Genomic DNA, 24,898 nt, shown 5'->3' on the forward strand with positions numbered 1-24,898 from the left:
AGTCTGCCCAGAGCATAGGGGCTAGATGGAGACTGGGCAGTAGCCAAAACTGAGGCAAAGTGGGGATAGTAGGTTGAGGAGACCCAGATTGGTGGGATACTGCCAGGGGGCAGCACCTCAGTTGAAAGGGTACCGGGGTCCAAGGAGGGACATGGGGGGCCAAGAGGACAGGCGGATCACCGGCCTGCAGCGGGCGCTCCTGGCTGGAAAAGAGCTAATTCCCAAGGACAACCAGCAGGAGGCGCTGCAGGGGTAAGTCCACACGTCTACATTCCCTCATAAAAGACAATGTAATTAGTGTAGGAATTTGGAGATTTTCCCTAGAGGCCAAGGTTGGGAACACTGCATGGCTGTGTGCAAAAGCTCTCCAGTTTCTTTTATTAAAGTTTTATTCCTTTTCTCATTCACTGATTTGTTATTTAATGAACCCCAAGATCATTACAACAACAAACAAATAACTGATTTGTATATTTCATAGCACAAAAATTACCATGTATCTTCTAGACTGCAAATTTTCTATCATCTTCTTCAAATGTGTGTTTTCCGATCTGATAGCTTCATACTTCATCTCTGACATCTGAGGAAAAATTAAATTCTTAGTTGAACTTAACAATATTAGCTACAAAATATTCAGTATAGTTCTGTATACATTTAATTTTATACTTTACTCAAAACATTCATAAAGAATCATGACACTAATATAGTGAAAGTTTTTCTTGAAATAAGCAGCATTAATTTCTCTACATAAGCAGAAAATTAGCACCTCTTAAATTTCAAGGGTTTGGGTAAGTTGTGTTTCTGCTACCCAGATGTTTTCAAATATGTGAGTAAGGATGGAGCTTATCTGTTTTTAAAACTGAAGTTTACAATGCTTTACAATACTGCAAGATTAACAATCGAGCTTTACAACTGACACACATCTCCAAAAAATTTCATAAACATTCTTTAATCAATAGGTTAAAAAGAGTGGTCAAAATTAGACAAAGTTTCTGGCTAATCTAATGAACAATTTTAATGATACAGTAGGTATAATAAAACCAGCAGATATAATAAAACCAATTTTTCAAGATCTTCTATGTGCTTAAATGTAACTACAGTACTGATGACCAAAATGGACTGTATGTTAAAATTAGGTGTTGCACAATTGATGTTTCTGTCCTTTATTGTTCGGGCACCATTTTGGCTCTATTTTAGTATTATTTCATAAAGCTTAAATATAATAGCAGGCCAATGAAAACAAAAGCACAAGTTGTTTTTTTTTTTTGCTTGCTTGCATACCTGTTGTTTTGCTAACAATTTTTCTTTTATCTCTAACTCCATTTTTAACTTTCTTTCCAGAAGAGTAGCTTTCTCCATGATAGTTGCTATAGTGATCTCCTTCTGATGAAGCTCTTCTGTCAGGTCAGAGATTTCTGTCCTCATTCTTTCCTGCTCAGAGCTATGGGACTGCTCCTCGTGATAAAGATGGTCCCTTATCTGTAGCAAATGTGTTCCCAAAAGACAATGTTTATGCAGTATATAAGATTGCATCACTTATTACCTACTAGTGATTTTTTCCTCTCCTATTCCAGTACACCAACTCTTCTAACTGTATCAGTGATTTTAAGGCCATTTTAAAATAAAATGTCTTTATGATTCAATGCAATTAACTTTTTTCTTTATTCAGCATCTTTTCACAATCCATAATTTATTCTTTAGATCACTTGTCTATTTATTTGGTGTTAAAGGTGGTAGCAATATTTAAATTCACAACAACAACAACAAAACAAAAACAATAATCATAGGGTTTGTAAAAATATTAATTTTAAAAATAATACCTTAAGACAAAAAGTATCTCTGGTGTCCCCAGCCTCTGTTTGTGAGAGGGTGGTGATGGACTGCAGGAGAGAGATCACTTGATCATTACCTGTTAGGTTCACTCCCACCTGGAATTGGCCACTGTCAGTAGACAGGATACTGGGTTGGATGGACCTTTGGTCTGACCCAGTATGGCCATTCTTATGTTCTTATGTTAAATCTACTGAAAGGTATTACTTACTAAGATGTATTTACCTTACCTCTAAATTAATTTAGGCTGTCTTAAAAGCACTCACTTCACTCAAAATGAATCCAAAGAAGCTCTTTATGAGAAATAATCACAGAAATAAAGAGCTTATACAGTATTATGAAACAGAGCTCTTATTGGTATTACCTATTACAGAATAAAAAATTGCCACCAAAATCACTTTATGACAGCTACTGCTGCTATAATACATAACATTTAAGGTAATATTTTCTGCAAAACCTTCCCCTGTCTGATACTCCAGAGTGTCTATAAAGAGATTGTGGGTCTCATAATCCTTCTGCCAGTAACAAATAATGCAACAAATATTGCAACATCAGAAGATTTTCATATTACTTAGAAGCAAGAACAAAAATCAGCCAAACTACATCTGAATTTGTTTTAATTAGTATCCCATAATAATGCACATGATCAATAGTTGATATTTTCATTTATTAAAAACAATAAACATTTTAGAACAATTAAATTTAGATATAAACATCTAAGGGATATATCATGATCTCATGTCAAAGTCACTATAAATCTGCTTCAGCAACCACATAGTCTGCTCCCAATTGCAGATGCTGCTGCTCACATCCCTGGTCAATGGTATAAGCTGTATGTGAGAAGAACGGGCTGGGCACCCCTACACACCAGAGAGAGTAACACAGCCACATTTGGTATAGAGACCCGCCAAGCCATATGTCACCTCATGCCACTACTATACTGACCTCACCAGGGTCCTGTATGAGCAGTATGGCACGCAGTTCAACCAAAGAAGCCCTGCACTGCGCTGTGTTATGTGCATTGTATTCCAAAGTGCCCATGGTAACTTGCTCCAGCTGTTCAGCCAGTGCAGCTTATGTTTCAGACCAAATGGTCTGTGTAGGAGTTATTTCCATGACTGTGCCCCTTTGACATGGGTCTCTGCCTCTATTTGCACGTTTCACCCAGTTCTGGTGTTTGCCCTGTGCACAGTGGTGTTGAGTGTACAGCTGTTCTATTTCTTCTGGGAACACAGTACGCACATAAACTTCCTTCTTACCTGTGAAAATGCAGCTATTCTCTTATGCACTTTAGTGCATTCGTATAAGCAAGGTCATGATTTTGCCTTAATACTTAAAAAAAAACCCAAAAAACTCTACTACAACTAAGATTTCAAAATATTTACAAATGTGAAATACCTTGTTTAGCTCTTTTTGCTGACTTTCCTGGTGTTGTTCCAAATGTAATAGCTCCGCTTTTTTGTTTTCCAGTTCCTGAATACATTGTGCATAGGCTGATTGAAGCCTTTAAATAAAAAAGTATTAATAATAATAATCATTGAGGGTCAAATTGTTCCCTGCATGAGAAAAACCCATGAAGTGGGCAGACAGTGCCATGAGCCACAGTTTTTTGCCTCACCATTCAATCAGGGAAGGGCTGCCCTCTTACAGAAAAGGCAGGAGATTTGGTCACCTAAACCAAGGTGGAGCTTGGTAGATCCATGGACCACCTGTCTGCTGTAAAAATCCTGAAATCACTTGTGAATCCACATGTCATGTAATGCCATGTGGCTACAGCAAAACACACATTTACTAGCCTAGCTGTAAAAATCATACAAATTGTTGTCAGGGGGTGGGGTGTGTTAGAGAGTCTTGTTCTTTAATCAATGCATTTTTAAAAACTGTGTTAGAGTGCCTAGATCAAAGGAAAGGTGTTCCTTTAATCAAATAAGCATATAAAGCCTAAACAATTAGGCATCATGAAAACCGTTTAACTGAGTGCGTAGCTATTGATTACGATCTTATAAGATAAAATTACTAAAATATTAATTCAAACATGAATTTTATTTTCTAATCTACAGTATCTTTTAAATATATACCAAAGGGAAGAAAAAGGTTATTTAGCTCACAAATTCTTTACAAAGTAAATGATATCTTTCAAATACATACTTCATTTGATTTTCTTGGATGTTTTTACATTCTCCATATTTCAATAATTCTTTACGCAACTGCTGGAATTCCACTTCCATCCCTCTCCAGAGGGCATCATGTGACTGCAGCTCATTTCTCATCTCTGAAAGTCCTGCCTCCACGTTCTAAATAAATAAATGATTCAAATGACTCAATAGCGGCTTTAAATTCTGTGGTCTTGTAGCATAAATATTCTGACATATACTTTATATTACATATTTAATATGAATGTAAGAAGCAATTTTTATTTGAAAAATCTTTTTTATTCTGAGGCCAGTTCCTATGTTGGAGTAGGCACTGCTTTTTTAAGGTTTTCAACAGTCAATCTCTCTCTCTCTCTCCAGAAACGTCATTCAAAAATAAGATACTTAAAGTTCTTTAGGTCATGCATTGCTAAGATGCATTTGTCTCTGACATATTCATAGGAAACCTTCTACAGCGTTATGGTAACTTCTCATTTTATTTAAGTTTTCCAAAACAGTTTCAGTTTGCTTCAGTGTGTTCTATCTAGACCATGAGTTCTCAACCTTTTTCTTTCTGAAACCCCCCCCGACACATGCTATAAAAACTTCATGACCCACCTGTGCCATAACAACTATTTTTCTGCATATCCAGTATATTAAAAGCTGTATTAAATTGATAATTATAGAGCTAAACACACACATACACATATATAATATAAAAAGAAAAGGAGACTATACGTACAAAAATAAAAAACTGAATTTTTTTTTTTTTTACTTAGCGTGAAACTTGTTGTTGGTGCTGACCTGCAGGCTGGGTGGCCCAATGAGGTGACACTGGGGGAGGAGGTGGCACTCCCTCCCTGAGCCCCACTACCCAAGGCTGAAGCCCAGTTTATTTTGGTGGACCCCCTGAAACCTGTTTGTTGCCCCCCAGAGGACCAGAGACCCATGGTTGGGAACTACTGTTCTAGATCACATTCTATGATGCAGGATTCAGTGGCACCATTTAGTGGTATTTTATATTTTTCTAACATTGAAGTCTAACATTTTATATCCTTGGAATCCTGAATAAGGAGATTAGGTGGAGGTGAATGGCTCCAATAGACACTCTCTAAAAGCTTCCAGAAGCTTGCAGTGTATGCAACTAGATTTCACATGTGGGAACATGCATAGGCCACTTTGAAGTAGAATCTATCTAGCTAAAACATGCACTCATTCATCTCCAGAGCTATCTGCATCTAGTCAGAGATGACAGTTTATTTATAGCATCAACTATACACGCTTTCAAACCATCACTATTGAGCTTTGCCCTTGGACTTCTCTAGTGCTGATCCTACTTCACCTTTCATTTCTTGGAATTAAAAATGTGACAAACAACTGACATGTAAACATCACATTGCAATGAGCTTGGTGAAAGCTTGTTATGGGATTGAGACTGATAAGTGTGAACTCACCCTAACTGTAAGCAGAAGCCCCACTTAAGGCAAAAGGAGTGTGCGAATCTGCCCAGAAGTGAGCAAGCATGTGTGTGTGTGTGATTACACTAAAAAGCTGAGAACAGACAAGAAAAAGACAGCCTAAAGGAGCATGATGACTGATCCTGGAAGAAACCTGGGGAGAGACTTTTGGGACAGAGAGTGCAGGCTGATAAGAGTGCTCTTGGTGCTGTAAGCAAAATAATCTGTTTATTGCTATTTGATTCCTTCTGCATTCAGAGATCACAGGACTTTGTACATTCTTTGTAAATACACAAAACTGCATCAAGGAAATACCTAACACCAATTTCTACTCCCAACTGGAACACCCTCAGCGCCCAAACTCAACTAGCTGCTTGGGTCAAAAAGGGCAACGGTATTATGCTTGAAATAATATCTGTGTATAAGCCCTCCTTATAACCAGCACAATTATACCAAAATATGAGCATATAATTTGAAAACATAACTTTTGAGCAATGGCAAAAAAAACAAAGTGGATAAAAGAAACAAGGATGTTCCAATGGTGGTAGACTTTGCCTTTAAAATAGTATGCTAAAAAAATGTTAGTGTTTTTCATTACTTCTTCGTTTTATTTCAATACATTTAAAAATGAAAAGAAAGCTTGTTAACCTTCAAAAATGACCATGGAAATTCACATCTCAGAAGAGTGAATCCAGAACAGCTATTGCAAGAGAGTTCCTTCAAAGGGTTTATTCCCCCAGAAGGCGGGGGGGGCTCAGATTAGAGTGACTTTTCTTCCAACCCAAAGAGGACTGTGGTTTTCTTTGCCTGAAAGGGTTGCTGAAGAGTGATGTGAAGCACTTCCTCTCTCCTGCGGGAGTTGGGCATACTGACTAAATTGTCACAGCCTTTGTTGGCTTGAGATGGGGTGGACCAAGCTTTAATTGCGTACAGGATCTCTAGCATTTCAGAGAAATGTGCTACAACTCCACCACTGGGCTGGCCCTTTGTTTAAAGGGTTAAAAGCTTTAGTTAAACACCAAAGTGCATCTCTGAGCATTTCCAAGTAAAAATTAAATTTAATAAACTCTTAATAGAAGCTACAAGGACTTACTCATGGCTACCTTAGAGTTTGATTCTTTTAAGAATTGATTTTAAATGTATAGATGTATTGTCAGCATTTACTATAAATACCAGAAATTCTGCAAGACCTTCTAGTTTGGCTTCCAAAGAGGCAGGAAAGATTTGGATTCCGGGAATCAGACAGCTCCTTGTGAGGTGATAGTGAGTGGACACAAACCCAGGAAATTCTTATTACTATATTTATAATCGCATAAGTCTTGCTTTGGAATTGAGCAGGAATGGACATTAAATAATAAAAGCAGTAGCAAGGTTTATAATTCAAAGAACCCAGAATGCAGCTATGCCTAAATCTTCAGCAAGCCAGCAGTTTTTCTCACAAACTGCTTCATTTGTCCACTATGTGCCTTAACTAGACCATTTTGTTTTGATAATTTCAAAATGTTTTTATTCTAATTAGCTTAAATTTCAAATCAAAAAGACATTTCAAACTGGAAAACTGGATTTTTTTGTGCTGAAAATATCAAAAGAAAAATTTGGACAATTTCAAAACTTTTTTTTCTTAACTCTTCTTACTCAAATAATTAGTCAAAACCAACACTTACCTGCAAAAAGTTTCAGTTTTGACAAATTAGTATTTTCCAAAATTTCCAACCAACTCTACTCAACTCTTCTCTGTACCTATTCAGCTTCTTTGTTAGATGTGTGTGACTGAGTTGTCATGTAAATTCATTACCACTAGTGAATTCACTGCCATCACCTGAACTATGCAGACCTGCCAAGTGTCACACACACATAGAGGCCACACCTCAAATATTTCCAGACCACAGCCCAGACTGAGTTCAACAAGCTTGAGGAATGACCTTTAATCATGGCTTATGGTTGCTAAAGAACATAAGACTAGGCATGCTGGGTCAGATCAATGGTCCATCCAGCCCAGTATCCTGTCTTCGAATAGTGGCCAATGCCAGATGCTTCAAAGAGAATGAACAGAACAGGGCAATTATCAAGTGATCCATCCCCTGTCATCCAGTCCCAAAATCTGACAGTCAGAGTCTTAGGGACACCTAGAGCATGGGGTTGCATCCCTGACCATCTTGACTAATAGCCTTTGATGGACCTATCCTCATTAACTTATCTAATCCTTTTTTGAACCCAGTTATACTCTTGGCCTTCACAACATCCCTGGCAATTAGTTCCACGAGTTGCTTGTGCATTGTGTGAAGAAGTACTTCCTTTTGTTTATTTTAAATCTGCTACCTATTGATTTCATTGAGGGACCCCTAGTTCTTGTGTTTTGTGAAGGTGTACAAATAAGACTTCCTCATTCACTTTCTCCACACCATTCATGATTTTATAGACCTCTATTATATGCCCACTTAATGCCAGTCTTTTTAATTTTTTCTCATATGGAAGCTGTCCCAAACCCTTACTCATGTTTATTGCTCTTCTCTGTTCCTTCTCCAATTTTAATATATCTTTTTTTGAGATGGGGAACCAGAATTACATGCAGTATTCAAGATGTGAGCATACCATGGATTTATATAGTGGCATTATGATATTTACTGTCATATTATCTATCCCTTTCCTAATTGTTCCTAACATTCTGTTACCTTTTTTGCCTGCCATTGCACACTGAATGGATGTTTTTAGAGAACTATCCACAATGATCCCATCAGATCTCTTTCTTGGCTGCTGTGGCTCCTCCTGAGCAGGCAGCCAATTGTCCTCTGGCTCACTGCTCCTCTGATGGATCCCAGTGGGGGAAAAAACAGCCAGAAGGAGCAGGCAATTAATTGTGGGAAGGACAGAAGGTGAGGAGGGCCCAATACAAGCCCCAGGCAACCCACCATAGTAACCAGCCAGTCCCCCTCATCCATGCTTCCTCTCTCCCTCATTCCCAATAGGACCCAGCTCTAACCCAATCCTTCACCACCCCACTCGGCTCATCCCAACTTTCCCAAGATGCCCTCTCCAGCTGTTTCCTTCTTCCTCTCAGACACCTCCCCTACTATCTTCCTGGACACCCCCACAAACATATCTTCCCTAAGCTATTACCCATCTTCCCTCATGCAATGACTTTACCCCATCTTCTCCCTCTTGGGTACTCCTACAAACACAGCTTCATCCAGCCTCCCTTACAATACCACAGTTACCCCATCTTCTGTTCAAACAGCCCCATAAACCTCAGATATGGCGCAGCATCTCTCAGCCACCTCCTCCCATACAGTCTCCAGACCTTCCCACAAATCCACCTGCCACAGCTTACCTCCCCACCAAGGCAGCTCCAATAACCTTTCAGGCACCCACCCTCCTGCCACAGTTACCAAGTTCTGTGCTGCTTAGATGTTAACCAGAAATGTATGTGTATATACAAATCATTTGCATACATGCAAATGATTTAATTAGATATTTGCAAATAATTTGCATAAATGTCACACATGCTTGAGTCCCAATGATCCTGGCATATCTCCTCAAATGGAGGGAGACGTCCCAGGAGGAGAGGGTGAGAGGACGATCAAGGGAAATAAGTAAAAACTCTCAAGAATAAAGAAAATAAATACTAAATACTACATTAAATTAAACAAAACACTATAACTAACTGAAAACCAGAGGCAAGCTTGACCAGTTCTAACGTGGGCATGCTAAATACTCTGTCTGAGGCCTAGGTGATTAAGAAGGAACTGAAGGCAGTTTGCCCACGCAGCCCTACATAGCTGGCACTGCTACCGAAAATCACACCGAACTGGAGCACTCATAGAGACCCTAGTCAAAGAAGAACTAAAAAAGATACCAGTAAGACTGCCTTCTGAGGACACCCTCCCAAGTTCTGGCATGGAAGGCAAGCTGAGGGAAAGCAGGGTATATTGCAGATGGGGCTGCAGTATATAGCACTGCAGAGATTCTGGACAGCACTGAATCCCACAAAACCAGGGGACAGGCTTCTGCAACTTCGGCAGGCTTCAAGGATGGTGGGCAACCCTAATACCAGGTTGCGCTACCAGCTCTGCCTATAACAAAATATATTACCATACATTTTTTCTAGATACTTAGATACAATTTCATAGCATCTTGTGTACTATTCCACGTAAGCCGGACAAACAACATTCATGAAAGCCATTGATACACAAGATACAGTAAATTGAAGCTGGGTTTCTTTGGTGAAGTCTGAGGTGTAAAGTGTGAGGTATACAACATAGACAACAATAAAATAAAAGACAGTACTGCGTATCAAAAAACATTTTTGTTTTCTCTTCTGTGTCATTCAAAAGATGGCACATCTGGAAGCACATTATGGTCTTGTAAAGAATGAATGTACTTTACATAATCATCCTCCATACAAGTGTTCCAAAGGAATTTTGAAAATGTATTCCTCAATAATTAATGCTTCTACATTAATTCCTTTAGCTTTATTCCATTGTACTTATAAAGAAGAAATACCGTTACTAGTCATTACCTGGCACTGTGTTTGGTACACTGTTAATTCTTGTTGTAGCTTTAGATTTTCCTCTTGTAACTTATTCCTGTTTATTGCTATTTCATTCACAGTTGACTTTAATTTTTCAATAATGAACTCATCTCTCTCAATTTTGGATTGGCTGGAAGTAGCTGCATCTTCCTGTTTCTGGTTCTTATTGCTTATTTGGAACTGATAATTCTGTGTCTGTTTCTATAGAACAAGAAAATAATTTCAGTGAAATTCAAAAACTATATTTTGTCCCTTTAGTCCAGTCCACTACCAATAAAATCAGTAGTGGTCTTTTCATTAACTACAATGGGAGTTGGAGAGTGCACCACAGAGAGGCTTGTGCCCACTGGAGGATTTCCTTGCTGCTTCTCCAAAATACAAGGGACGTTTCACTCTTGTCTTTATTGGGCCTCAAATCCCTTGCCCTCAGTGGAAGAATGTGGTTGAAACTCTGAAAAGTTAAGTTTGCAGAATTTCTCAAAGAGTTTTCCCTTCTTCTGCTTATTTCCCTAGAAGGGAAAGATATAGACAATAATGTGAGTAAATACTAATGTGAATGTAATGATATATTTGGACCACAGAGCTACAGAAAAATAATTAACTGAGGGCAATTTTGCCCTCCAATACATTGACTTCAATAAGAGATGTGTATGTGCATTTGAAGGCAGAAATTTACCCTTCACTTTTAAGCTAACACCACACAATCCATATATAAAAAACCCAGTTAGTTACATAGTAACTGTGCTTCTCTGAGATGATTGCCCACATGGATCCACTCAACTGCGGAATAATTGTACCTTCAGAATCTTCTAGAAAGTACTATTACACAGGGATCTGAGCTGAGAGTATGATGGGATTGACCTCCAACCATCCTGTAGTCCCTTTTGCTAATTAGGGAATCCTTGAACTGAAAGTTGGGGAAGGTGGGCAGTGTTTATGGATCCACAGTCACCTTGGAAAATCAGTTACTATGGTAACCACTTTCACTGTTTCAAGAACTGACCACGTGGATCCCCACCCCTGGAAGATTAACAAACAGCAGTAAAAGCAGCAAAGAGTCTTGTGGCACCTTATAGACTAACAGACGTTTTGGAGCATGAGCTTTCATGGGTGAATACCCACTTCATCGGATGCATGTAGTGAAAATTTCCAGGGGCAGGTATATATAAGCAAGCAAGGAGCAGGCTAGAGATAACGAGGTAAGTTCAATCAGGGAGGATGAGGCCCTATTCTAGCAGCCGAGGTGTGAAAACCAAGAGAGGAGAAACTGGTTTTGTAGTTGGCAAGCCATTCACAGTCTTTGTTTAATCCTGAGCTGATGGTGTCAAATTTGCAGCTCAGCAGTTTCTCTTTGAAGTCTGGTCCTGAAGTTTTTTTGCTGCAGGATGGCCACCTTAAAATCTGCTATTGTGTGGCCAGGGAGGTTGAAGTGTTCTCCTACAGGTTTTTGTATATTGCCATTCCTAATATCTGATTTGTGTCCATTTATCCTTTTCTGTACAGACTGTCCAGTTTGGCCGATGTACATAGCAGAGGGGCATTGCTGGCATATGATGGCGTATATTACATTGGTGGACGTGCAGGTGAATGAACCGGTGATGGTGTGGCTGATCTGGTTAGGTCCTGTGATGGTGTCGCTGGTGTAGCTATGTGGGCAGAGTTAGCATCGAGGTTTGTTGCATGGATTGGTTTCTAAGTTAGAGTTACTGTGGTGCAGTGTGCAGTTACTGGTTAGAATATGCTTCAGGTTGTCAGGTTGTCCGTGGGCGAGGACTGGCCTGCCACCCAAGGCCTGTGAAAGTGTGGGATCATTGTCCAGAATGGGTTGTAGATCCCTGATGATGCGTTGGAGGGGTTTTAGCTGGGGACTGTATGTGATGGCCAGTGGAGACCTGATGGTTTCTTTCTTGGGTTTGTCTTGCAGTAGGAGGCTTCTGGGTACACGTCTGGCTCTGTTGATCTGTTTCCTTATTTCCTCGTGTGGGTATTGTAGTTTTGAGAATGCTTGATGGAGATTTTGTAGGTGTTGGTCTCTGTCTGAGGGGTTAGAGCAGATACGGTTGTACCTCAGTGTTTGGCTGTAGACTATGGATCGTGTGGTGTGCCCAGGATGGAAGCTGGAGGCATGAAGGTAGGCATAGAGGTCGGCAGGTTTTCGTTACAGGGTGGTGTTAATGTGACCATCACTTATTTGCACCGTGGTGTCTAGGAAGTGGACCTCCCGTGTAGATTGGTCCAGGCTGAGGTTGATGGTGGGGTGGAAGCTCTTGAAATAATGGTGGAATTTTTCTAGAGTCTCCTTTCCATGGGTCCAGATGATGAAGATGTCATCAATGTAGCATAGGTAGAGAAGGGGCGTGAGTGGACGAGAGCTTAGGAAGCCTTGTTCCAGGTCAGCCATAAAAATGCTGGCATATTGTGGGGCCATGCGGGTACCCATAGCGGTGCCACTGATCTGGAGATATATATTGTCATCAAATTTGAAATAGTTGTGTGTGAGGATAAAGGCACAGAGCTCAGCAACCAGTTGTGCTGTGGCAACATCAGGGATAGTGTTCCTGACAGCTTGTATTCCATCAGTGTGTGGGATGTTTGTGTAGAGAGCCTCTACATCCATGGTGGCTAGGATGGTGTTTTCTGGGAGGTGACCAATGCATTGTAGTTTCCTCAGGAAATCAGTGGTATCACAGAGATAGCTGGGAGTGCTGGCGGCATAGGGTCTGAGTAGAGAGTCCACATATCCAGACAGTCCTTCAGTGAGAGTGCCAATGCCCGAGATGATAGGGCATCCAGGATTTCCAGGCTGTGGATCTTGGGTACTAGAAAGAATAACCCTGGTCGGGGCTCTAAGGGTATGTTGATTTGTTCCGGTGTTAGTGTAGGGAATGTCCTGAGTAGATGGTGCAGTTTCTTAGTGTATTCCTCAGTGGGATCTGAGGGAAATGGCCTGTAGAATCTGGTATTGGAGAGTTGTCTGGTGGCCTCCTTTTGGTAGTCAGACCTGTTCACGGTGACAACAGCAATTCCTTTATCAGCCTCTTTGATTATAATGTCAGGGTGGTTTCTGAGGCTGTGGATGGCATTGCATTCTGCACGACTTAGGTTATGAGGCGAGCGATGTTGTTTTTCCATAATTTCTGCCTGTGCACGTCTGCGGAAGCATTCTATGTATAGGTCCAGACTGTCATTTCGATCCTCAGGAGGAGTCCATGTGGAGTTCTTCTTCTTGTGCTGTTGGTGGGAGGGTAACTTTGTAATCAGTGGGCTGTTCAGTGTTATCCTGAAAGTATTCTTTGAGTTGGAGACGGTGAAAGTAGGCTTCCAGATCGCCGCAGAACTGTATCATGTTAGTGGGGGTGGCAGGGCAGAAAGAGAGTCCCCGAGATAGGACAGACTTTTCTTCTGGGCTGAGTGTGTGGTTGGATAGATTGACGATATTGCTGGGTGGGTTAGGGGTACCATGGTTGTGGCCCCATGTGGCAGGTAGGAGTTTAGACAGCTTACAGTCCTTTTTCCTTTGTAGAGAGGTGAAGTGAGTAATGTAGATCTCCTGTCTTATTTTAGTGAAGTCCGTTTGTATGGTAGTTTGGTTATTTATGAGAGTGTCGCGGTTGGAGAGCTCTTTTTTGATGTTTTCCTGTTTGCTGTATAGGATGCTGATCAGGTGGTTCCTCAGTTTCTTTGTTAGAGTATGGCATAGTCTCTCACTGTGGTCTGTGTAGTATGTAGATAGCAGTGGATTTTTTACCTTTAGTCCATCCGGTATGATGTCCATCCGTTTGCATTTGGAAAAGAAGATGATATCTGTCTCTATTTGTGCAAGTTTCTTCATGAGGTTGATGGATTTCCACTCCATACGGCTAAATGTAGTGCCTTGCATGGTGTCAAGTATCAGAGGAGTAGCCGTGTTAGTCTGGATCTGTAAAAGCAGCAAAGGGTCTTGTGGCACCTTATAGACTAACAGACATTTTGGAGCATGAGCTTTCGTGGATGAATACCCACTTTGTCGGATGGATTTAACAAAGACTGCCAACTACAAAACCAGTTTCTCCTCTCTTGGTTTTCACACCTCAGCTGCTAGAAGAGGGCCTCATCCTCCCTGATTGAACTAACCTCGTTATCTCTAGCCTGCTTCTTGCTTGCTTATATATACCTGCCCCTGGAAATTTCCACTACATGCATCCGACGAAGTGGGTATTCACCCACGAAAGCTCATGCTCCAAAACCTCTGTTAGTCTATAAGGTGCCACAAGACTCTTTGCTGCTTTTACAGATCCAGACTAACATGGCTACCCCTCTGATACGTAAGCAGCAGTAATTATCCAGAAGATGGACCTGAATTAGCTGAAAAATTATTGCAGGACTGCTCCTTCAAATTGGGCATCAGGTCTAAAGCTCACTTGAAAGAGTAATGCTGCATAAAAAAGTGTACAGAGCTACAAGTAGCATATTTAATTGATGGAGGCAATGAAAAGGCATGCTATAGATTGTCTTACATCCTATTTTGTGTGTTCTGATACCTTTTGATGGCTCAACACCCGTCTAAGATGAGGTAAACTGACCCGAGGTTTTAGCCTCATATTACACGAAGTGCTAGATCAACAAAAGTATTCAGACACCTATCTGCCTGTGGCCATATTCAATGCCAGCATGCCTTCTTATGGGATGGACTGGTGCAGCAGTGATTAAGCCTCTGTTTCTCACACGGCCTTCAGCTGATCTATCCAGCTACCAATAACTTCCAGGTGATTTAGCCCTCCAGTTAGGTCAGACAGCAGTTCCACCCCTCCCAAGGTACCCAAAGTTCAAAATAAATGCAAAGAAATATAAACTATTCCCTTCTCTCAGGGAGGCCCTGAGAGGGAACAGTCCACCCCAGATCTTGGCCCCAGCCAGGCTTCTCCGCAAGACTGATAGCCTGGAGCCTATCTCCTGGATGGCATGGAACCTTCTTTAGGCAAGAAGGCTTGTATAGTTGTATAATCTATCAAGATCCAAAAAAATCTACCCTTTGTGCTAGGATTAAAGATTAAAAAATTAAAAATTGACTGACCAAGTAACTATATAAACAAAACAGTAACCCCCAAAGCCAATGAGGAGAGCACAGAGGACAACTTGCTGAACCTTTGGTGGTCAAGAGGAGTGGAAAGTGATTCAAGCCACTTCAACTGTTATAATCCCAGAAATCAGCGCAAGGAGAGAAGGATGAGTGGACACATCAAACATTACTTCCTAGAAGATTTTTGACCTTGAATTCTGGGGCCGCACTGTTCTCATGAATGGGGATCAATTTAGACAGTTATTGAATGAACACTAATAGTTTGCACTACTTACTTTGCAAGTTTTCTTGCAGTACAGATCATCCTAATGAACTGTATATTAATAAATAGCATAGAACAGATGCCACCTAGACAAGAACCTGAGCAAGACCCCATATGCATCATGCTTTTTTAAAGCAAAACTGAGTATACGTTATTTTTCCATATTTATCTATTCCAAATATTTGTAATACTCACTTGGTATGTATTCACAATATACAAGAAAAACTTAAATAAAAACTACTCCAAGTATAAAGTATTAGTTGTTTCAGAGAGGATTCTCTTATATTTACAAAAATTTGTGCATAGGAATTCTTTAGAGTCACAGCAAATTTAGCAGTGTTTTAGAAAGACAAGATGAGTGAGGTAATAGCTTCTATTGAACCAACCTCTGCTGGTGATAGAGACAAGCTTTTGAGCTTACACAGAACCCTTCTTTAGGTCTGGGAAAGTTACTCAGAGGGTCACAGCTAAATACAAGGTGGAATAGATTGTTTCGCATAAAGAGTTAACATGTAAGAGACCATTCAATGTGAAGTGGGCAGTTAAGATCTCTGCAGTCATTGAACAAAGGAGGTTAGTGGGTTATAGATTGTTGTAATGAGCCATATATCCAGTATCTTTATTGAATCCATGATTTTTAGTGTCTAACAAAGTTATAAATTTAAACTCCCAGGCTCATCTTTTTAAAGTGATGAGGATTCCTTTGAGGATGAGGACTGAGAGGTCAGATATGGAGTGACTGTTTTCTGAATAGTGTTCTCCCGGGGCAATATGGTGCTTTAGTATTTTATCATTTTTCTGTGTGAGTTAATTTGAGAGCATAGTCTCATTTCACCCACATAATTGTTATTAGGGCTCTTAGTGCACTGGATGAGATATACTGCATGTTGTGATAGGCATATGTAGGACCTTTTTGACTAACAGAAATTAGTCCAACAAAAGATATTACCTTACCTACCTTGTCTCTATAATACCCTGAGATTGACACGGCTATAACACCACTGCAAACAAGTGTTTTAGAAACATTTTAGTGTTAGTTAAAACAGCTCTTAAGCTGAGCTCATGGTTCAATTAATATTTTTCGAAAGCAGGAAGGTAGGAACTATACCTGAAATAAATTACACTTCTCAGACAATAATTTTCGTTGGGCATCTAAAGAAATGAGATGGTTTTGATATAGTGTCTCCTTCTGATCCCATTCTCTTGATTTTGCTTCAAATTCCTGAAAAAAGCAGCACGAGGTCACTAAGCCTTGAAATAATTTTTCTCCAAGTTGCACTAGTGCACTCTTAATAATGAACACTCAGATTTTTTTATAGTTCTAAGAAAAGTCACTTGTGTAATTAATATATATTTATTATTAATAATGAGGGACAATCAAATCTGTGGAAAGAAAAGAAGTCAAAAAATGCAAAAAAAGTTTTTCATTTTCTTGCCACAAGAGAAAATTCCAGCATTTGAAAAAGTTGTTATTCTGAGCAAGCTGAATAATATCCACAATAACTGCAGTAAAATGTTAGAAACATTTTTAAAGTTTCATATATCTTCAGTTATTGTAGACCGTAGAGGCCTGATTGACCACCGTGTTACTCCAGTTTTATACAGTGTAATTCTTTTGATTTCAATGGAGTTACACCAGTACAAATTAGAATAATGCAGCAGTAAGTCATGCTCTTGGTATTCAGATGAACAATTTCAGTGCTGAAATTATTATATTTTTTCTTAAGAATGTGGGAGGGCAGCTAACGGGGAAACATTTCCTCTCTTGCCCTTTTTTGCTGCTCATTCTGGTAAAGGTTTTTTTGAGGTTTTTTAAGGGGTAGGAGGAATTCCTGCCCTGAGCCCACAGAATTTAAACCCAAACCTGATTATCAAATTCTATTATTTTCATATTTCTGTAATGGAGCTGAGTGTATTTTAGTTAGTTGTTTAAAGGTATGTATTAGAATTTAAATATTCATAACTAGACTTTGAAGATTATACCCAATAAAATAATTAATAGTACTCCATAGCTACTGGAGATTGTTGCTTTTTCAGTTTGCATAAAGAATCAAAGTAACAATGCATTGATTTACACACAACCCACACCCCTAAAATATATTTAAACCCAGACTAGGAACTTCATTCTTCCAAATGGAAATGTAGGTTCCAGAGACCTAGATAAATTTGTGCAGTTTTCCTATCTCAGTGTAATTATGAATTTTGAACAGTCAGATTCTGTTTGCTGCATCTATGCTCTATGAAGCTGATAATCCATAATTTTTCTATACTTTTACTACTGTCTGTTTCTGAATTATAAGCAAATATAAACAACTTTTATTTCTTCACATCAGATACGAGGCATATTCATCCGACTACAAAGTGAGGTCTGCAGGTTCAAGGCACTAGTAAAATATTGCTGAGCTTCAGTAGATTTTCAATACAGTCATTATTTTCTTAAAACTAGACTCTGCTGAACACATTCCAAGCATTCATTTTTCATATTGCATAATTTACCAACTGGTAGCACTATGTTGCATTGTATTCATGTTCAAACCTTGGATAAGGTCATTCTCAGATTAGCAGATTCTGACAGTGTCATGGAAGATCTATGTATAGCCCTAGGTGGGTGCATAAACCATGCATTACTCTAGTAGTAACAACTGTTAGCCACTCTGGTGGGCTCCAGGCTTGACAGATTTTATAATGGTCTGGGCTTTTCCACATGGAAAAGATAGCCACACATCTATTGGAGGGCTCGTGATGTGCTCTGTCAGGCAGGAGCAATCCTCTGTAGGTGGGAGGAGTTAATCCTATGCTCTATGTTATGCAAGAAGTCAGACTAGATAATCAAAATGGTCTCTTCTAGTCTTGAAATCTATTAAAACTAATTAATAGTGACCATAACATGAAAAGCCTAGAACATCCCCTGAATGCAAAAATTCTCCTGAACCATTCCCTTATTGAATAATATGTTCCTCAGAGATCAGGGACAGAGTTACTGTTTCTTTCAAATTTAAATGTATGAGCTGGCTGAGATATATTAACAGGACTAAAAACAGCATTAATAAAATTAATGCCTTTGAAGAACAGAAAGCACTGTCAAAACACAGTTCTTTCCATATTGTATACAGAACACTGTACATGCTTATGGGATTTACAGTCTGCAACTGTAAACCAAGTATGAATCCTGAAGATATACTAGGTCTACTATCACAGCAAAATATACTTACTTCCAATTTCTGGTTTAAATTGCTCAGTTCAAATGGAGTTTCCAGATTTTCTGCACATATTTCTTTACCGTGAACCCTATCTTGTTTTATCTGGTGTAACTGTAGTTTTTCATAGCTTTGTGTGAGTCTGCAAAACTAGAAATGAAAGGAGATATGAATATTAAGAATATGTGTCACTCTTCTATCTCAGATAATCTTTTATTTAAGTCATAATTGGTAAATGCAGTGAAGCTTAAACATTCTAATTAGTGAATCTCTGTAACAAAGTACCAGTTACTAAAACTAAATGATTAAAGATGAACAAGACTAAGCTTTCATATAACACAGTTAAACACAGATTTACTTCACAGTTGTTTTTTTCTGTTGAAATTTTGTATGGCACTTTTGTTTTCAACCATGTAAAATCAATTCTCATATTGTATTTATATGAATTGTTTTACATTTACATTTACATTTTACATTTGTTTAGTGCCATCTTGTGTTGACAATTTTTAAAAGTACTTCGGTAATCAGAATAAGGGATTAACTGGTGTATATTCACATATTCATGAAGACATTTAGCAGTTTAAGATATTTAAATGCTTAATTTTAACATTAAAACTGTTGATATATTAGGGATATGGTGGTTCCATTACCTTGGGATCATCAGGAACCAAATAATACCAAATATAACTCTGCATACTGATACCTATAATGAAGGGATGGCTCTGGAGCCATAGAAAGAACAGGGAGGTAGCCAACAGGAGGACAAAGAACAACTCAGGTGCTGGGTACAAGATGGAAGAAGGTAAGCTAAGCAGCAGAAGACATTGGTGACAGGGTAGAGGGAGGGAATCAGGCAGTAGCAGGAGGATTCTTGGAGGGGTTGAGGTGGAAGGAACTGGGCCATACTTAAAATGGCCAGTCACCACATTTACCAATATTTTACAATTTTTACCAAGGACACTTCTCCAAATAATCTGGAAGTGTAGAGCTGCCAGTCCCTGTTTACATTCCAGTGAATTTTAGCCTTAAATTAATGTTAATCTTAATTAGCAGGGCCTCAGGATTAACACTCTATATTATTATGATATACTATTTTTCTGCACTCAGAAGTATGCTAGGCCCCATTCTCAACCCTGAAGAATTCACAGTTTAGGTTTAGGTTTAACACACAAGTGAGGGTAGTAAACAAACAAGAGGAGGTGAAGAAATGAGGTTGGAAAAGGATTACACTAATCAGATCATGTGGCTACTTAGTTTAGGCATGCGTATAAACTGATACATCTGGGATAGGGAGCCTTTATACTCATCTTCTTCAGGACAGAATTGTGCTTTTAGCAGGGATCTGAATGAGGAAAGAGTGAGTGGTAGCTTAGTGAATAAGAATTTGAAGGATGTTCCATGCAAAGAGATGCATGAAAGAAGGCAAAGAAGCAGAAGAGGGAGAATGTAATGAAGGGGGCATCAAGACTGGCATGTCTGGCCAAAGTCTCAGAAAGCAAAAGCAGGTGGCAGTTGAAGTCAGGAGAGAGTGATGTATGGCATTACAAGCCAGAAGAAGAACTTTGCAATTCATACATGTAGAGCAATAAGAAATCAATGAAGAGATTCAAAGAGAGGTTGAAATGGTCTGAGTGCTGGATAACAAAGAAAATTTTGGCAAGATGGGACCCAAGACCAGAGAAAAAAGAAATTATGCTAGTTGGTGTTGAAGATGTTCAGAGTGCAGACAAATAATTTGACTGTTGTTAAGATGGGTAGAAATGGTCAGATTTTTTTTTAAATATGAAGGGAACAAATAGGATTTGCTCATGGTTTGGATGTGCAGAAGAAAGAAATATGCTCAAGGGCACAATTGTCATGAAAGATTACATTCATTATTCATTAATTATTATTATTTCTTATTTATAATCACAATGGTCCCCTCTGGCCTTGGAATATATAAATCTATGACCGTCAAATTGTGAGTCTCAGTAACAGTGAGGATGGTGAAGTTGTTAGCAGAAACAGAAAATGATGGCAGTGGAGAGCATTTGGAGAAAAAGGTAGATCATGTTTAACTTGAGATGATGGCAAGCGATCCAAGATACTACAGCGACAACAGGAAATATGATAATGTAAGGCAGGATTTAGATCTGATGTAATTTATGGATTATTTAATTGTACCAAAATCCACCCACACCTAGTGCTAAAAAAATAGTTACTTACTGGTACAGTAACTATTGTTCTTTGAGATGTGTTGTGCACATATATATTTCACTGTAAGTATAAGTGTGCCCAGTGCACTTGCACCAAAGACTTTTGCCAGCATTATCACCAGGGATCACAATAGGCAGCATTTCCTCTCCTTATGCTCAGAGTGATGGCATAAAAGGGGTCTGACCGCAGCTTCCTTCTCTGTTCATTCACACCACTGCCTATCTAATATCCGAAATAGTGGGGAAGGCATGAGAGTTGAAGAATGTGCACAATACATCTTGAAGAACAACAGTTACTGTACAGGTAAATAACTGTTATTCCTCCTACGTGACTGTGCACATATACAATCCATTGTACACAACAAGGTAGTGTTGGCCACACTGATGGGCACTTGGAGTGATGTTCAGGCAGTGAGATGTTCTTCAGAGATCATGGCCAAGAACTGTTCTTTGTATTCTTCAGGCAATTTTGTCCCCCAATTTGGAAACTGCTCACCAGTTAATAAAGGTATATTTCAACAACAGTGCCTGATAATTCAACACCCTCATCTGAAGGAGCACAGTGATATAGGCCGCTTGATAGTGCCAGAAAGGCACTATAAATCCAATCTTTTAAATTTATCCTTTGAAGTGGCCCTAGGATGAGACTGCTTTGAAGACTCATTGGCTACCATAACCACAAGGGATTCCGGGACAGGATGGGTGAAGAAATAATCAAATTCCTGCTGAGGAACCTGATAACACCTGTCCACATGTTTAAGAAGGGGCATGACAGAGGCCAGCATCTGCCAGAGGTTCTTCACAGGTTCGAGAAAGGCTTCATTTTTGGGACAGGCAACCCTTCTTGTGGTAGGTGTTTGTAAGATATCGAAAAAACTTGTGTAGGTGGTCTTGCACAAGCTCTTCCTGCAATCCTAGAGATGTGGCCATGAGGTCCTGAAACACTTTAAAGCCCTCTGTTGGGGGTGGGATGGGGAGGAGGGTGATGTCAACTGTGGGGTGATGGCCTTATGCATCGAAGAAGATGAAATATGGTGATGGGAACACCTAGGTGTTCTTCTCTTGCATCTTTTTCTGTGGGCTTCAGCAAAGGAGGGGATTGAGGAATGGTAGGAGTATATCTCCCTCTCCAGAAAGGGAGAATGCAATCATCTCCTACACTGAGACTCCAACAGTGGTCTAGACACTCTTGGGGAAGTCCAAGATGCACAATAAAGCCAAAGGGGAATTCCACTCTTTGAACTGCCGATGAGGGTGATAGGCATAATACAAGAACTTCCTTGTAAAAATGCCAATCTTGCCCCTTGATTCTGGCATCACTAGAGTGGGACCGAAAAGGAGACCCGCAAGACAGTGGTGGAAATACAGGTCTATCATAGTCCAAATTTGAAGAGGTGATATAACTCTCCATAGTGAATGTCCTAATGGTACTGACATAGAGGATGTATATGACGGAGCTGGTGGAAACAGGCAAAATGGTTGGAAGGCAAAAGAATAGGTCAGTGTCAGTGGTGCTGACTGTGCCGTCATTGAGGGTTGTGATGAAGAAGTCAGTGGAAGTGAGGAATCAGCTTTTGTTTCATAATTGTTTTCTTAAATGACTGAAAGTGGTAATTAGTTGACAACCAAAACATTCTCAGCTTATTTACAAAGCTGTTTCTTTGTCAAATCAATTTCTCCAACCAAATAAAGGCAAACAGATAAAAGAGAAGACTGAGGAAGGGAAATGAAAGTTTAAAAAAGAACAGATGCTCCATTTTATAGTCTGGTAGTATATGGGTGAGGAATGTTGTCACCATCAGATCAAACTTATGGTTCTTTACTTGGCCATGCCAAGTCCGAGGTCCATCTGAGGCTTTAATGGAAGGCTGATTTGGTGAAGAGGTCTGGTTGTTGGACAAACTATGTTTACATTACAGAGTTTATGCAGGCACAGGCCCCTGGTGTAGATGAAGCATGCGCTGACAGGAGGAGTTTTTCTGCTGGCATAGTTGCATCTACACTGGGGGTTTTATCAGCAAAGCTATGTCACTAGGGTATGGCTTTTTTCACACCGCTGACTGACATAGCTATGCTGGTATAAGTTTTAAGTATAGCCCTAGCCTTTGTTTCCTTCCTTTTCCCATTAGCAAAAAACATTGAAGACACCATCAGATAAGAAAGAAAAGACCAAATCTAGGACTGTCCAGGCTACATTGTTAAAATCTGAGAAACACTATGGACTGAAGTTCAGTTAACCTGAAACCCATTAGACTCATAGCTAAGAGTGGAAAATAGAGAAAAACAGAGAAAAAGTACAGACATGGAGCAAACAAAATAATCAAAAAGCAAAACGAATCCAACCTGATGCCTCCTCCTTCCAGTTCGCTCTGGTTTTTATACCTCCTCTCTCATGGAAAACTACCAATCTGTTCATAGCTGGAACTATGAACCTGAAAGCTGTTCCAGAGCTTTCCAGTAGCCTTCATAACACAAATAATCTTAACTTAAAAACAATACAACCTTAAGCAATCTAAAACAGTCAACATAAAGACAGTTCTCAAATCAAGATTCCTTGTGTGCAATCATCTTCTAATTATCGTGACCCTAATTAAGTGATTTTAGCCCTTCAAGGTACTTAATCCATAATACACAGGTCTTACGTCTGGCAGAGACTCTTTCCATGTCCTTTGATCACATTGTCACAGTAAGTCCAATGTGGAGAAGTAGATTCAGAGTTCTCCTTATAGAAATTATAATTGAACCCATGAAAGTGGATATGGTCACCCAAATTTAAGAAGTTTGATAATTTACCATTCACAAATCCCTGAAGACACATCTGTCAAATTATACATTAGAAACATTTTTTAGAAAATAGTTAAGGATAAAATTTTTAAATGTAGATAACACAAATTGAACAAGTACAAAAATACTTCATATTTATCAAACCAAATTCTCAACACAAAGTAAGTCTTTAAATAATTCTAAAGAATTATTAGCTGATATGATAAGAAATGGAAATATAAAGTGATAAAGTTTAGAAAACTGTTCAAAATCTACTAAACCAACCTGAAAATATTGAACCACTGTAAAATACTGAATCTGATTTTTTTCCTTACTTGAGACTTCAATGCTTGAAGTTGAGCTTCGAAATCCTGAGCCATCTCATATTTAGTCTTCTGCAAGCTGTCTAACTTCTGTCGAAGTATACCTACCTACATTTAGAATAAACATTCAAATTTACTTTTTCCAAACAATTTCTAAAAGGCTAATATTTAACATTGACAAAACTGTAAATAGGACTGGTGCCCCAAAGGTAAATATTTTTATTGTACATATTTTAACAAGTTATTAAAAAGTAAAATTAGATACCACAAACTAAATTGCTTAAGTTTGAGATTTTGTACCCAAAAAGTCCATTGCATATTTACATAATAATTTGCAAGATGGATTTTTGTCCAAATTTCTTTACTAAACTTGAATTACACAAATGCAGATTGTTGGGAGACATTAGGATTGCACTATTGTCTCTGAATGTATACTCAGTAGATATGACTGTGCATCTGTACAGTGTCTAGCAGAAAGGGCGTCTGATCTTTGATTAGTAATCCTAGGTGGTACTGCAATATAAATAGTAATAATGATGGAGTTGCCAAGGTGTAAATGAAGGCCTAATTTGGCCTGGAGAACCTTTATAATTAGTGAGAAGGAAAGAATCCATTTTGACTTTAAAATCCCAGATTGAATTAGCTGGGCTGGCATTTAGAAAAAACATCAAATCAACTTTTCACTTGTAAACAGTGGACATATTTGAACTGGACATAATTGAGACACACTAAATATTGAACCACTGAATGACATTTTTACAGTAATTTTTCAGAGCAGAACCACATTTTAATACAAAATATCAGAGATCTTTACTGATCTTTTAAGAACTTGTTCTGTATTCTGATGTGATACACTGAACAGGCATATTTATAAAGCATGCTATTAACTAACTCCTAGAATTAAATGCTTTCTTTATAGGAGATGGTATTCATGTACGTACCTCTTGACCTTTCAGATCCAACTTGCTTTGGGCATTTGCTAATTCTTGATCCCGGACATCCATTCTTGCCTCTAAAGCTTGCACCCTCCTTTCCCATTCCAGTTTCTTGTTGTTTACCATGATGTCAATTTGGTAGATTAATTCCTGAAGCTCAGCTTCACATGGAGAAGCTCTAATAATAAAAACACAAATTTTCCAAATATAGATTTAGAGA

At 39.0% G+C, this 24,898-nt stretch overlaps 1 protein-coding gene across 5 annotated transcripts in view; it reads right to left on the reverse strand.

The window, feature by feature from the left end:
* Positions 1-24,898, reverse strand: part of DEUP1 (deuterosome assembly protein 1) — an 84,273-nt gene that overhangs the window by 36,639 nt on the left and 22,736 nt on the right. For all 5 annotated transcript variants that reach the window (XM_050941231.1, XM_050941220.1, XM_050941240.1 and 2 more), the window contains 9 exons: positions 24,685-24,856; positions 23,756-23,851; positions 18,478-18,612; positions 16,374-16,487; positions 9,933-10,145; positions 3,976-4,121; positions 3,226-3,331; positions 1,279-1,476; positions 491-577 (listed from right to left, as the gene is read on the reverse strand). In XM_050941231.1, the coding sequence (XP_050797188.1) occupies positions 491-577; positions 1,279-1,476; positions 3,226-3,331; positions 3,976-4,121; positions 9,933-10,145; positions 16,374-16,487; positions 18,478-18,612; positions 23,756-23,851; positions 24,685-24,856 (1,267 nt within the window). The remainder of the gene's footprint in view (positions 1-490; positions 578-1,278; positions 1,477-3,225; positions 3,332-3,975; positions 4,122-9,932; positions 10,146-16,373; positions 16,488-18,477; positions 18,613-23,755; positions 23,852-24,684; positions 24,857-24,898) is intronic.

This window comes from Gopherus flavomarginatus, chromosome 1 (genome assembly GCF_025201925.1).
Source record: "Gopherus flavomarginatus isolate rGopFla2 chromosome 1, rGopFla2.mat.asm, whole genome shotgun sequence".
NCBI lineage: Eukaryota > Metazoa > Chordata > Testudines > Testudinidae > Gopherus > Gopherus flavomarginatus.